This window comes from Bombus impatiens, unplaced genomic scaffold (genome assembly GCF_000188095.3).
Source record: "Bombus impatiens unplaced genomic scaffold, BIMP_2.2 scf_0208, whole genome shotgun sequence".
NCBI lineage: Eukaryota > Metazoa > Arthropoda > Insecta > Hymenoptera > Apidae > Bombus > Bombus impatiens.
In genome coordinates, this window is record NT_176627.1 from 397,283 (window position 1) to 411,968 (window position 14,686).

At 37.4% G+C, this 14,686-nt stretch overlaps 1 protein-coding gene across 17 annotated transcripts in view; it reads left to right on the forward strand.

Annotated features, from left to right (window-relative positions):
* Window positions 1–14,686, forward strand: part of LOC100749908 (bromodomain adjacent to zinc finger domain protein 2B) — a 235,866-nt gene that overhangs the window by 200,379 nt on the left and 20,801 nt on the right. For 13 of the 17 annotated variants that reach the window (XM_024366294.2, XM_024366304.2, XM_024366302.2 and 10 more), the window contains 10 exons: window positions 3,869–4,096; window positions 5,125–5,310; window positions 6,178–6,340; window positions 6,471–6,488; window positions 7,253–7,496; window positions 8,128–8,389; window positions 9,253–9,635; window positions 10,362–10,676; window positions 10,844–11,118; window positions 11,537–11,618. In XM_024366294.2, coding sequence (XP_024222062.1) covers window positions 3,869–4,096; window positions 5,125–5,310; window positions 6,178–6,340; window positions 6,471–6,488; window positions 7,253–7,496; window positions 8,128–8,389; window positions 9,253–9,635; window positions 10,362–10,676; window positions 10,844–11,118; window positions 11,537–11,618 — 2,156 coding nt within the window. Of the gene's footprint in view, window positions 1–2,787; window positions 2,942–3,868; window positions 4,097–5,124; window positions 5,311–6,177; window positions 6,341–6,470; window positions 6,489–7,252; window positions 7,497–8,127; window positions 8,390–9,252; window positions 9,636–10,361; window positions 10,677–10,843; window positions 11,119–11,536; window positions 11,619–14,686 lie in introns of those variants that run through there. The other 4 variants (XM_033319757.1, XM_024366309.2, XM_024366301.2 and 1 more) reach the window with 4 other exon arrangements.

The window sequence follows — 14,686 nt, forward strand, 5'->3', positions numbered from 1 at the left end:
GGGGGGGGGGGGGAATTCCAAGGTCGATTGATCTTTGATTTCTGAATGGTAGATAACATTTTATTAAATGGTATAATATTATTGATCCGATTAATAAAGATCAACTGTTCACACCCATGGACCAAGCATCTCAGGATTAGATTTTAGTTCAGTTTCTGACGCTATAAATGATTCGATATTAATAACAATAATTCATTTCATTTGGAAAATTATAGGAAATTTATTTTCGAAAGCATAAAATAAATATTTTACATATATTTGCATGTAGTATTCTTAATTTATCTCATCTATGAGTGAAATTACGAAAGATCTCGCAAACTGATTATTTATGTAATCTCGTGCTTTTACATATCGTTGACCAGTCACGGTTGTATTATTTGCGTTTGCATGTTGCATATGCATACATTAATTTACGCAATTATACGAGTATAAAATTATGTAAGTTGTTCTAGTGCTGTTTGTCGTATAGGATAGTGTTTGTTTTTTAAATTATTGCAATTAAAGTTATTGCAAAATCTATCCAACGTTCTTATGCAATTATGAACATAGAGATTAGTGGCGCACATTAAATTATAAAAAAAATATTTCCACGGATGTATAAAAATTAATAAATGTTTATTGCTTGTCTAAGGGCTATGCCTCTTCTTAATTATCGTTTTCTACTTAAGAAAATACTAGTCGTCAAATTATAGCAATAGATATTTGCAATGATTATTAATTAGCTAACTGTTTAGATTATGAATCTTTATATAAAACTTTAATATTAAAATATATGACTAGCGTTTAATTTGCCAGGAATCGAATGATTAACTTGTTCTGTGTGTCTCCATTACATTTAATTTCTAAAAAGAATGTCAAATGAAAGCTTCGATTATACAGTTTAGTTTCAGTTCGAACCGAGTCCATTATTTGCCATTGAAGTTGAATCGTCTCCTTCTGTATAATTTCATTCAACCGATACTTACAGCTATCTGTATTCATTGATGATTCTACTTAAAAAGAAAGAATAGAAGCTCAACTTCGTATATCAGTACGAAGCGTAATCGCAGCCAGTCAAAGCACTATCATTATTCGAGGCAAGAACGCGTAATAGAGGAGATTTAGGGTAATTTCATAGGGACCGTAGGATATCCTCGATGCTTGATCACAGTCGTATAACTAAAGAAAGGTTTTATGAAAATCGTTAGCACTTCATGAAAATTAGAAAGTATCGGCATCCGCCGTTTTTATTTATCTCGCCTAAACGGCATCGTCATAACGAGTTCCAGCAATGTGTACACTGCAATTTATTTCTCGCTTCCTGTTCTGCGTATCATTACGATCGTTGATACAGCCGATAACAATTTAATTGTTAATCGCCTCGATAGGGATAATTCGTTGTACTAGGGAAATTTAATCGGTCAAACGTTAGTGTTATTCTGGCACAACGATAGGTTATTAGCAATTGGTGTAAGTTATTACCAACTTGAGAAATAAAAGTAAACCTACGGCGCAACTTATTTCAGTGGAATTTTAGTTACCTGAACTCATATTATATTATACGAGCGAAGAATAATAAATGGTGAAGAAAATTTGTGAATTCCTATTATGTGAACTCCAGTTATATGAATTGTTCATTCTCTGGTAGATTCAGATAAATGGAGTTCTACTGTATATAAAAAAGACATATAAACATATAAGACGTGTCACACGCTAAAAGATTAGGGTAATGTTTCCTTTTTTCTTTCTTTCTTAAATCTTTGAATAAAACCTGCGGAAATTTTCCATTCATGGATTATTGAAACGTTAAGGAAACTTCTAATCTTCCGAATTGATAATTTCTAAGGTATTCCTCTTTTTCCCTTTTAATTAAATTGCTAAATTTTGTATTAATCTGTTGGAATTTTCTTTTCATTAATTACTGAAAAGGTATTGAAATTTTGAATCTTCTAAGCCAATGATTTTCGAAATATTTAAACTATCAGGTTTTGGGTTGTGTGTAAGCAGATAGGTTGTTCTTGCGCATTTCAATCTTTTCGCATCGTTCGCGATCGAAGTTTCCAGCGTCCATTAACGGGGTTACATAACGAGGGCGAAATATCTGGCCGGCCCTCTAATTATCTCTTCGTTTCCCGAATTTACAAATATTTTTCGGCAACGCCGTACGTACGTGCTGGCGCTCTGCGAACCTCCCGTACTGAATTATATTTAATTCCGGGAGGTAAATCAATTGCGTATGACGCTCGCGGATAATTGGTTAATTAACTGGAATTGCCGACGGGTGTGTGCGTGTATGCACCAGTATCGTGTTACACGAGTACGAATCTGAGTGCTCAACAATGTTTGCAGCTAGTATTGGTAATGAAAATTTGAAGCTTCTTTTCTGCTCTCCCGTTTCATTGTTAGTTAAACATTTAATTAAATAATGGAATCTTTAACGATTACTTCAACGATGGTTGGGAATTAGTAGTAACGTATTTTCGGCAATGAATTATCAAAGCATTAAATTCCTACCTTGTAGCGTTTGGCATCAGACTAGCGGCATTTGACAACAAAACTTTCTAACGGTTTCGTCGATACACAAAGTACATCACCGAAGCGTAAGGTCGACAGGCCAAATGAACCTTCGGTATCTCTACGATCCTTCCGCCGAATATTTGGAAGAAGGAGAACGTGGCAACAGTGGCGGATGCCTAACGAACGAGTGCGTAGTGGGGATATCGAAGGGCGACAAAAGAAACAAATCGGACGAAGAAAACAGTCGAGTTTTAACCACGAAGTGAGAATAGTGAGTTGAAATAGAGAATTGTACGAAAGCGAGGATTGTTAAATAAATATACCGTTGTGCATCGCCGAGTATTTCTTTGGCACCAAATTCACCTCAAGACTAAAGAAAATGGGTTGTTTGAAAAATGGCTAGCAGGACGCACAGGAGCAACAAATTTATTTCAATTGTATATACGTATATTAATAATAGTATTCAAATTGGCAGTAGTAGTAGTAATAATAATAATGAAATTACAATAACAAATAACGGGATTGAATAAGAAAATACCCAAACATTTTGTAAGATCGTAGATAATTGTCGAAATGATCGAACTCGGAGGTTATGTAAATAGGACTACTTCTACGTACAGCGTTATAGAGATGATTCGCTATGAAGTTATCGCAATATTATATATCGCAATATATGAAGAGGATTCGCAATATCGATCGCAGTTGTAAATCGAAAGTACATCCCTCAAAGACGTTGTTTTCTTACGGCGGCCATATATCTGTTATTTATTCATTTTACCACTCAACAAATACGCAGAACAGGCACCATTTTAATTTTCTCGTGTAACACGTTCAGAATATTGTTCGTAAATTTGCATATTAGAAAGTAATGGGTAAAATCTCTCGTTAATATTAAAACTCAAAAATTCATTAAACGTCCCAGCTGTACCATAGCAAGAAAAAAGGGTATACTTAATTTAACGATGAGTATGTATCACTATAAATTAGCTACAGATATTGTTAAGTATAAAAAGCATGATATATTATTAACTAATAAGTAGTTTATAAGTGATGTAATTTATAAGTGATAATTGGTATATTAAAAGAGTTCAATTCAAACTGAAATTTTATTTACAGTGGCGTCTAATAAGTATTGGAACACCTACGATATTTAGCACAAATTGAACGTTTCATGTTCTAGTTATCTTATTAATAATGTCCTGGCTCATGAAAATATTCCATAGAAAACTACTCCTGTATACATATATTGTATATATAATCATAAACATACATAACCTAATAGAAGTTTGTTTTTCAAAGAAATTAAACGATAACGTCTCTACACTCGTGTAAGTACCTTTAATTGAACGTGCCAATTTGATTTTGATTGCAGCGTATTGGCCTCGAGGCGACAGTGCAGCTTCGTCGTTATTCGGCGGAATGCCGGGCGGGTATGGATTGGGGGCCCATCATTTACCATCGGCTTATGCCATCTTGGGCCGTGGTGGCTCTGCTCCTGGATTCGGGGGGCACACACCAGCTTCCGCTCCACCACCACCTCCATACTCCCATAGCAGCCTTGGTACTCTGAGTGTAGCTGCCAGTCAGGCTGCGAGTTTAGGTAATTTCATTGTTATCCTACATATTATAGAGATATCAATGTTAGTATAGAATGGACTGTGTAATTGGAGGGTTTACAGGAATACGAAAGTAGCAGTAGAAATATATAAATTGTATTGTCTGGAGAGGGAAAAACGGTATAGGTATTTAACGGTTTTACATGAAACCCGTAGAGGAGAATCAGTGGTAAGTTACGCTTGTCTTTCATAGAAATTTTAAAATTCGTTAGTCTGTCAGGTAGTTTTCTATTACCTATCCTGATTGTTTGCTTGATTTAGGAATAAAATAAACTTCCATTACCTGTCTGTTCTTGAATATTTTCAAATTATTGATAGCTGTAATATTAGCTATTTTGTAAATTTGATTTTGATTAATTTTCAGTTAGTTTTTATTGGTTTACTTAAGTTACTTAACAATAAAGCTGACTTCATATTGCACCAGTGTCTTCAATTGTGAAATTTCATAGGAGTTCATATTTTTTATTCGTAAACTAAATGTATGAATTAAATCTATAATTCAATTTAAAGTAATTCAGCGTAGTATTAACATAGATATGCTTGTCATCGCCCTAAAATTTCATTTTACGAGTTTTGACAATTTGACGTCATTTTTTTGTTTGCGCGTTTCAGACAATAAACGAATAATAAACAGTATCATAAAATATTAAACGATATATTCAACATTAATACAAACAAATGAATATTTACAAAAACATCATACAAGAGAAATTCGAGCGTATCTGGGTTAGTAATACATGGTTAATTTGCTGCGGTTCTCGAATTTTTATGTCCCAATTTCACTCTTGTTTTAACAAGCAAAAGGTGAAATTGGAACAAGAAATCATGCATATCAACAACGATTTTTTCATATGTTTCTTCAACTTTAAACATTTTTTAACGGTAGAAAAACACGATTGTGTTGAAAATGTCTTAGGGAACACAGTAGAATGAATAATAATAAAGTGATTATGATTATGAACGACTATAAGATAGCAACGTGAAAATGAAGCTAACAATTTGAAATTTGTAGGTATCAATCCTGCTAGTGCAGCGTGGTGGACAATGGCCTCACATTTAGCTGCACAGGACTACCTCGCGAGGTTACAAGGAGCGGCAGGGCTACCCGGATTTCCGCCTGGTGCCGAGAGCCTTCTGCCACCCTATCCTGCCTCTCTACTTAATCCCCCGTCCCTATCGTCACACAAGTCTAGTAAGTGTAAGTATCACAAATTTACAATCTTTCATTCTTCCTTATTTAATATTATTCCTGTTCATTACTTTTGTTCACATTTGATTCTAATAATTTTAGATTAGATCGTTTAATATGTTTTTAAATGCTGCCAATTTCACTATATAATTACTGAAATCACACGAGATTAAAATTCTTCAGAATTTGTTCAACTCTTTCGCCACAACAATTAGAAAAAATACAGTCACGTGATAAAAATACACTGTATGAGACACGTGTAATTGCGTTAGTACCGTATAATTAAATTATCTAATTATATCTCTAAGCATATAAAATACTTTTGCAATTTTATTTATAAAAGATGCTTTTAGTAGTTTATCTCTTGTCAACGAAATAAACGCAATATTTTAACCATATTTTTTAAAAATAATTGTACACACAAGTCAATGTCACAAGTATAATACTGGTTTCATTGCTCTTTGCAAAAACTATAGTAAAACAGCATTTATCTGAACTTCATTTATATATTGCGACGAAATTCTAGTTATGTTTGATTAAACAAACTCCTGTCGACTTATCTGAATGCAATCCCAGCCTCAATGTGAATGAAAAATTATAAATAATAGTGAAAATCAATACCTTCAAATTGAAATTAATTCAGATAAATGAAGTTATACCGTATTCCTTCAGAAAATATGAACTCTTTTTATATGGCAACCATGAATTATTCTTTGTTATAAGAATCGTAATTACAAATGTCTAGTAACGAAAGAGTAAAACAACTTAGTAATTTTTAATCAAACTTTTGAAATTTCTTTTATCTTTCTCGTACTTGGTAGTGCGTATAAAAGAATGAATAATGATAAAGTGTCTCTGTTTCCTATGAACCAAAAGCTAAGTCAAGTAAGAGTCACAAGACGCCAGCGAGCAGTAGCAGCTCGACGACGCCGAGTATGACGGGCAGCAGTTTACCGGTTTCGACTCAAGCACCAGTCACGTCGTCTCATCACAGCACGTCGACCAGCAGCACGCCGAATTCGCAAACGAACGTTGTCAGGTACGAGTGTGCACGCTCGTTAAATCGATGGTTTTCCCGTTTTCATTATTTTTTAACAGACGCCCCGCGTCCGCAGCGCACTTACCGTTTCCCATTAATTATTTTTCCACGCTTGCCGATACGCCTACAGTTCTGCGAAAGAGGGCAGGTGAGAGATCGTTAAGAACGAACAAAAAAAAGTAAAAATATTAATAACAACGACGAATCTAAAAAAAAAGAAAAGAGAAAAGAAAATGATACGTAAAATGAATAAAAATGAAAGAGAAGAGGAAGGAGATAAAACAAAACGAATCGAAAGAGATGCTCGTGCACGATCGATATTTGTTATTCGCAATTCATGGGGTATTTTTCTCTATTTCCATTTCTCTCTCTCTCTCTCTCTCTCTCTCCCCCGTGAATTCCGCGCTACCGGCACTCTCCTGTTCATTTAACTTTCATACGATGCTTGTAACCGTGTAATTTCGTTGTTATGATTGCTCGATGGCCCTTAACGTCGCGCCGTTTTAAACAATTTGTCCTTTAACTAGTCGCCCGTTCCGTTGTATTTAATATTCAAAATAGTCGCGGAAAAAAAGACGATTACGCGCGGTTAACATTTTAGCCCTTTGTGGACATAGATTATATTCATCCTTTCGCATATTCGTCTCTAATACTTTGATGCTGTATTATAAGCTCTTATTATTATAGAATGATTCTTTGATTATAAAATTATTTTTATATCAATCTTATTCAGTTATATCTATATTACAATAATTAATTCAATATACGATAATCGTGTGCTTGAAGGGCTACTAAACGCATGGATTGAAAATTTAAGTAAAAGTATCTCGTTCGTAAATCTTGCAAGATTCGGTCGAAATGCAAACAAGAGATTGAATGATCTAAATGATTATTTAAATTATATTTATTTAGCGATCCTAGCAGTATATTAGGAGGTGTACGCCTACCACCTGATACGGAGATTATCAAGTACACGTCGAGCATAGTCGGTCCAAAGGTTCCTGGCACAACGAACCGCGGGAGGAAGAAGACTATATCCTTAGACACACCGAGTGTGAGTGTGCATCCACCGCCGGTACCTGCTCTGAGTGCTCATCAGACAAACACCACGACATCCTCGTTAATGATGGAACCGAGAAAATATAATCGCACGGGGGTAATTATCATTTTCTATTTTAGAATGCTATGATAGAATGGAAGTAGTCTAAAAAATAGTTATATAGTCAATTTATCTTAGGGTGGAAATCTGTGTATTCTCAGCCAAGAAATGTATAAATTTTCTAATTAAAGGTTCATCAAATAATTGAAGACAAGACTAGTTAGTAAAGTCAAATTCTAGTAGAAAAGTCTGTATGATTTTAAAGATTAGGACACATTAGTATACATATTTGTAAACGTTTAAAAATTCGCAATAGAATCCTCTAGATAAATATAAATGTTATATGTCGTATGATGCATTCTATACAATACTAATTATGCTATAGTGAGTGAAAGAATCGCTGTAGTCTTTATATATTTGATACTAAATGTCTCGAGGACAGTGCATCCTATAAAATATTAATTAGCGTGTAGTGAGTGTAAGAATCATCACATTTCTAATCTATTTGATATCAGATATCTTGTGAATAATGCATTCCATGCACTGCACAATATCAATCAAAAATTAAATCTGTTTAATATAGTCGGTTGGCTGAATTGAAGAGCTTAGAAGACAGAGTTTCAAAGTTAAATCCCAAAGATGATCCTAAGAGTACTGGGTGTAATATTGTCGTTTGTATTTCTTTCAGACCGAGTCGAACGATTATAGGGAGTCGGTGGATCGCGTGGAGGTGATCAAACTGCCGGCGCACTCGACAAACGGCTCTGCCTTACCAGCGCCATCGTCGTATACAACAACCACTAACGCGAGCAATTCGAATGATTCGGACGCGCCGCTGAACCTCTCTCTGAAACCCTCGACGACGAGCAGTAGCTCGCCGATTTCAGGCAGTCAGCCGCTCAGTCAGCTCAGTAATTTAAGTCAGTCGTTACTCGCCTCCGATCGAACTTGTAAGTATTACATTTGCGCAAAGATTCAAATGATTCAAAAACATCAAACGATATCGCAACAATACCTGAATAGATTGACCCATTCGCAACGACTACAGTAATCATATACACTATGGAGTCAGTCAATGGAACCAGGCCAAACAATAAAATAATGTAAAGAATCGAAATAAATGTACTAGAAACGAGGGCTGTGAATAATGCTTATTTATGATAATCTACTGCAACTGAGAAATACAAGAAAAAAACTTCTATGAATGTTTTATCTTTTCATACTTCATATTGCATATATGAAACACTCTATTTTAACAAGTAACTTAGTAATTTGAAGATAAGTGTATTTGTTTTAAGTTAAACTGATTCTAATTTTAGATTTAGATTTTGATGTCCAGCTTTAGATCGATAAAAGAGGAACTTTTACTATAACTGAAACTTCATTCACACCTGATAAAGTAATGTCACTGTATTGTGACACGTAGATTGTCCATAAACGTTTGATGGATGTGTTGATATATCTGATAAATTTGTGACAATGACCAATAAGAGTTTGACGTACATAGCTGCTCAAAATGTTAGAGCAAACAAAACAAATCTTTTTTGTACATTTCTTTAAGAAATAAGAATTATAATTATAACACACAGGTTTCATTTTTACATATAATTAATTACAATCTTAACGCTATAAGAGAATTATGAATAAAATAGTTATTTAATTAAGGACATCATTATTTCTTTTGAAACTCCAAACTTTTGAGCTGGAGTGTCATCCATCGCGAACTGGAAAAGAAATTTTAATGCAAAAATTACGAAGTTTCAAATAAAATCTTGTACCATATTTCGTATAAACCGACTGTTTCCACAACTAGCGAGAAGAAAGCCAGGACCGAAGCCTCGAAGGGTGCCACAGAATTCCGTGCCGGTGCCAGCATCGCCGAGTCCATCCTTGGCGCAGCTGTTCGCTGCAGCGGATTCACCTCAACGACCGAGCAGCGGAAGCGAGGAGAGCGAGAGCGCCAGCACAACCCACCACAAAGATGGTCGGCCGAGAAACTTGGGCCGTGGAGTATCTAAACCGAAGAAGAACACGGTGGCCTCGCTGCTAGCTCAGAGTAGAGCTTTGGGAATCAAACCGACGCCCACTTTGGATCCTAGTGTGCCATTGTCTCATCAGGTCTCGTTACTTAGGTCGAATATTCTGGCTGCTCAATTGCATGCCACTGCCACTGGCCAGGCCGATGACAAGAATCAGGTAAATTTCATAGTAAGTAAATACATTATGGAAATAATTTTTCGATTTTTTTTAAATGGGTATATTCTTTGTTTCGTTTTACGCAATTTGTACGTTCGATGAGTTAAGCATCTTGATTTATTGATTTTATTGAAGCTACGGTTACAGTAGTGCTCGTTTAAATCTCGATAGAGTTGTACAGCCCAGATTCAAATGACTCGTTCAGTATTATTGTTCTCTATTACTTATTTTCAGTGTTTTCAGCTTAATGTGATCTAATGACTGTGATATTTACGGGAACTTTAACAGTGTACAGAATGTGCCTAATATGAAAACGTATCTAACAAAATGCTCAAAGTAGTGCTCTCATTATGATATTTAATTAATCGAACAAATGTCTATTTAAGCTCTATTTGTTTCGTCGCACTCATAGAAATATGCAATCCAAAGACAGTGGAAAAGACGTAATAGTTCTCTTACTTTTGCCAGATCTATTCTCTTTACTTGTCAAAGAGTTCAAGAGCACTCTTATGCAAAACGAAATTGCTACTAGTTTCGCGAGAATTGCAAATTATCAGAATTTGAACGAGCACAGCTACATTAATTTTCACTGTAAAAGTGAAATTTCAAGCAGATGGAGCATCACGAAGGAAGAAATACCGAAAAATCAAAGCGAAAACCACGGGCGCGGACAGTTTTGTTTTTTTTCACTTATGATTTTCCACTAAAACCATTCTCCCTATATAGCGGTCTTTACAGGAGAAGATGAAGAACAAGGTGCTCGAGGTATCCGGTGAGGAGAGTAACATGGACGTGACGAGCGAGAGCGGCAGCAACACCGACGTTGTGACGGACACCGACGACGACAACGCGGATGGCGTGTCTAGCGCGAAGAGAAGAAAAGTGAAGCCTAGCGAGAGGGATCTCCAGGTGCCGCTTGAGCGTGGCTGGAAGCGAGAGACCGTCATCAAGGGATTAGGAAAGTCAGGGGTGATAAAGGGTGACGTGTCTTATTATAGTCCTTGTGGAAAGACGTTCAGGAGTAGTCCGGATTTGGCGAAGGTTAGTTCCTTTTCTTGAAAAGGATTTGTTTCTTCTCCTTTAATACCTTCGTTATTGATTTTTCATCCATTTTAATTTGATATTTTTTTCTCGTTCTTTTGCACTGAAAGATTGTACTTTATATATATATATACGTGATTATGTTACGTTGGAATCGTGTTTTGTAGTTTTTGGAGCAACAGAATCCACCCGACTTAACGACGGCAAACTTTTCGTTCTCGTCTCGTCCGCTTGTGGGTGAATTCCTACAGCCAACGATGGGTCTCGCGGAGGCGGAATTCGTTAGGTTGGGCGCTCAGGAAGTTGCGAGAAGATTGGAGGAGTTGAGAGCCGCAGGTGGTTTCAGGGACGTGCGAACAAACAATCAGTACGAGAGGGAGAAACTGGCATATGCAAAAAAGCTAGCGAAAGAGGAGGCGCAACGACACAAGGAGCAAGCTAGGTAAATCATTGAATATCGTTTTAAATATAAATGTAACGATGTATGTCGATAAGGCAGTGTCTTCGCTTCATTAACCCAATTCGTAATTCTAGTTTTAAGTTTCGACCCAGTTGCAAATTGCGGAATTACCTCGTTCTAGAGAAACACTTGGACCGCAGAAGGTTAAATATTTATCAATTATGTAAATGATAGATCAATTGATCGAATTTTAGTTCACACAACTATGCTGATATAATGGGATAATGTATTTCTTTCATCAATGCAATTCGTAATTTGCATATTCTACTTTTTTTTTTCTTTTGAAGTATACACTTTGTAAGTTTGAATTTTTCCTTTCTAGAAAAATACTATTCGGGCCACAAAGGGTTTAATATTTATCACGGTAATGATTGATCACTTAATCGTGTTCCCGTTGCAGGCTCATCAAGGAGCAAGAGAAAACGGAAAGGCAGGAAGCAGTGAGGCGAGAGCGGGAAATTCGAAATCAACAGCTGCTCGAGGTAAGTTGAAACCCCTCTTTTATGACAGTGTTTACTTCCTTTTCACATTTTGTCTCGATTCTCGTTGTTTCATTCACAAGGAGTCTGTTCTCTCACTCTATTTGGGATACCTATTACGTTTTTTTGTATTTTGTCCACCTGTCGTGCGTGTCGCATGCTCTCTGTGTGTGTCGTATTTATATTATACATATACATATATGTATATATATATATTATCTATATCTATATACGTATATTATATATACATCTATTTGTACATTATATATATACATACATATATATATATACTTCTCCAGTGGATATATTCTTGTAAAACTCCAAAAACTTTTATATACTCGCATATATGTGAAACCCCCTTAACCACCCATTACGTATTCCAAACAACCAACCAAAAACAACAAAAAAAAAATGAGAAGAAACAGAGAAAAAATGTCCCAGGACACACGAAAACCAAGAACCCCTATAGACGATCGAGAATCGCTAGCAATAGTGACAGGAGAACCCAGCATGTCCTCCCAGAGTCTCTTCCAAACTAATATACTATACCAACAATTTCTCCACCTAATCTCGTACCCCTTAGTTCCAAAGTTTCTTTTTTTAGTTTTGTGTTCGATACATTTTTCTGTTCGTTTACGCACCTCGTCGCCAGTGAGCCGAGAACGCGTTTCTTTTTAGTCGTTTCCCATCGAGGATCGTTTGTGGCTGCATCTCGCTTCCGGGTCCTCCACACGGCGAGAATCGACCCGACAGTCTTTGGGTTTCATTGATGAGAACCGCGATGAACCGTGCAGCTTTCATAGAGAGAGAATGAGCGAGAGAAAATGTACGAGAGAATGGGAGGGAAGAATAAATCGTGTCGAGAAAAATCGAGACCTCCATGATGTCGATGTTTCAATTTCGAATTGCTTCTTTTCCGTTATTTTCTATATATTCGTTAAATTTTACATATCGTTAGAAGCGTTTCAATTTTACAAATTACGAAAATAGATACTAATTGCAACAGTTACAACAATTTTATTAGGTGATTGAAAATTCTTAACGACTTAGCGAAACCTGTATAGTATTCTCAGTATAGAAACAGGATATAAATAAAAGTAGACTAAAACGATATTGTTCTTGGCGAACATAAAATTGAAAACATCGATGTTTCCGGTGGTTTTGGTATTTTTAGTGGATAATAATTCGCTCCACCTACGTGTCGAGATAGTCTGCCCGAGATGTGTTCCCATAGTCGTGTACGTGAACTCGATGATGCATAATTCCCGGTGCTTTTTGTGTGCGCTGTAGACAGTCTCATATATATCGATCTTTGTCGTCGTATAGTTTGTTCTCACCCGATTTCACATAGATCGACGGCGAATGATCGTGTGAGAAGTTAGATTAATCGGTTAGAACCAGAATCCATTTAGATTAGCTTCCTTTTCTCGAACGTATAGAACCTGCGCCCTGGATCGTGTACACGACTCGATTTCTTTCGTTCGACAGACCAAAACGCCGAGAAGTTGGTAGAAGTATTTAGCATGAAATAGAGGGAATATGGAGGAAAACGACAAAGAAAATCGACATGTACACGATCTCGAGAGCGCAAAGGAAAAGCGTACTTCGCCCGGAAAACTTCTCCGGTTGTTCGAATACCAGACGAAGTTCCTTTCTCGCTCGTCGAACATCGGTGAAAGAATGATTCGTGGTGCGAGAAATCAAGTTTACGATCTCGTGAAATATCCTCGACTGTGTCGTCGAACATTTTCGAGGATTTTTCCGCGGCGAAGACCGAAAACCGACGCGAGTAGATACGCGACTGTAGAAACTTTAATAGCCCATCCATTGTGATAGCTTTTCCAAAAGATATCCAAAGTGAACGGAATATCCTATCGCCCGAGGAAGCGAGACACACCAAAACTACAGACCAAACCCCCATCGAGACCTTATCGCCCATTTTCAATCACTCTGTCACTCGTTCGCTCATTCGTTCCTTCGCATTCACTTGCATCCACCTTCACACGCACTATACATCACATACGTGTCCACCTTGGTCCCCCTCTGTTGAAAACACACGCAACACGCAGTTACCCCGCGCAGAGCAAGACGTTTTGAGGAGATGAAAGAACGTCAGCCGAAAGGAGAGGGAAACAGAAAATACATACATGTAATTAACCAGCTGAAACGCGGCCTAGGGATGCCCAGTTCACTTGTATAATCGATCCTAATCGATTTTTTCCCCTTCCACCTATGTTTCATTTTATTTCTCTCTACGTTAGAAATCATTTTTGTTACACCGACGATCGAGGGGAAAACAAAGAGTCAATTTTTATGTAGACAATACGACGAATACGGTATAGAATAGAGAGAGAAAAAAAAACAAAAAAGAAAGAAAGAGTATAGCGTTGAAGAATCGTAAGATCGCTGGTGTAGAGCCTCTTAGTTTGTTCTGTTCCAACTTTCAGTTGGTTACGAAGCTCGAAAAAGGCTCAGCCTATCCTCTTCACAGTGAGACCACGCTAGAAATCCAACCACCACCTACCACCACCATCACGACCACTACCACTACCACCACGATCATTCACCCAAGTTGCTCAAAACAATTGTTTACGAACGTCCTCCTCGAACGAAGGACGGGCCACCGTCGTCGAAAAGAGCGACGGGTATCACTCGCACGCGTACCACCACGTAATCACGTACCGCCGATTAACACGATCGATTATTGGGCATCCCTAAACCTACAAACGCAGGGTCGAAAGCGGCTAGCGTTCACGATCAAGCAGAAAATGAAGATCATCCAAGAGATCGAACGCGGTAAGAGCAAGAGCGACGTGGCGCGCGAGCTGGGTCTGGCTAGCAGCACGGTGGCCACCATTTGGAAGAATCGGGAAAGCATCGCGGAGAGCTGGAGGAACCGCGACATGATGCAGCACTCTGATGTCGAGGACTCGGTCGCAAAAAAGTCCGGCCTGTCCTCATCATCGTCGAATTTGGCGTCCGTCACGTCGTTGGTGACGAACAATACGGTGTTAAACACCGTCAACACCACCAACAGTAGCACCACCGGCACCACGTTGCCCACCGCCATC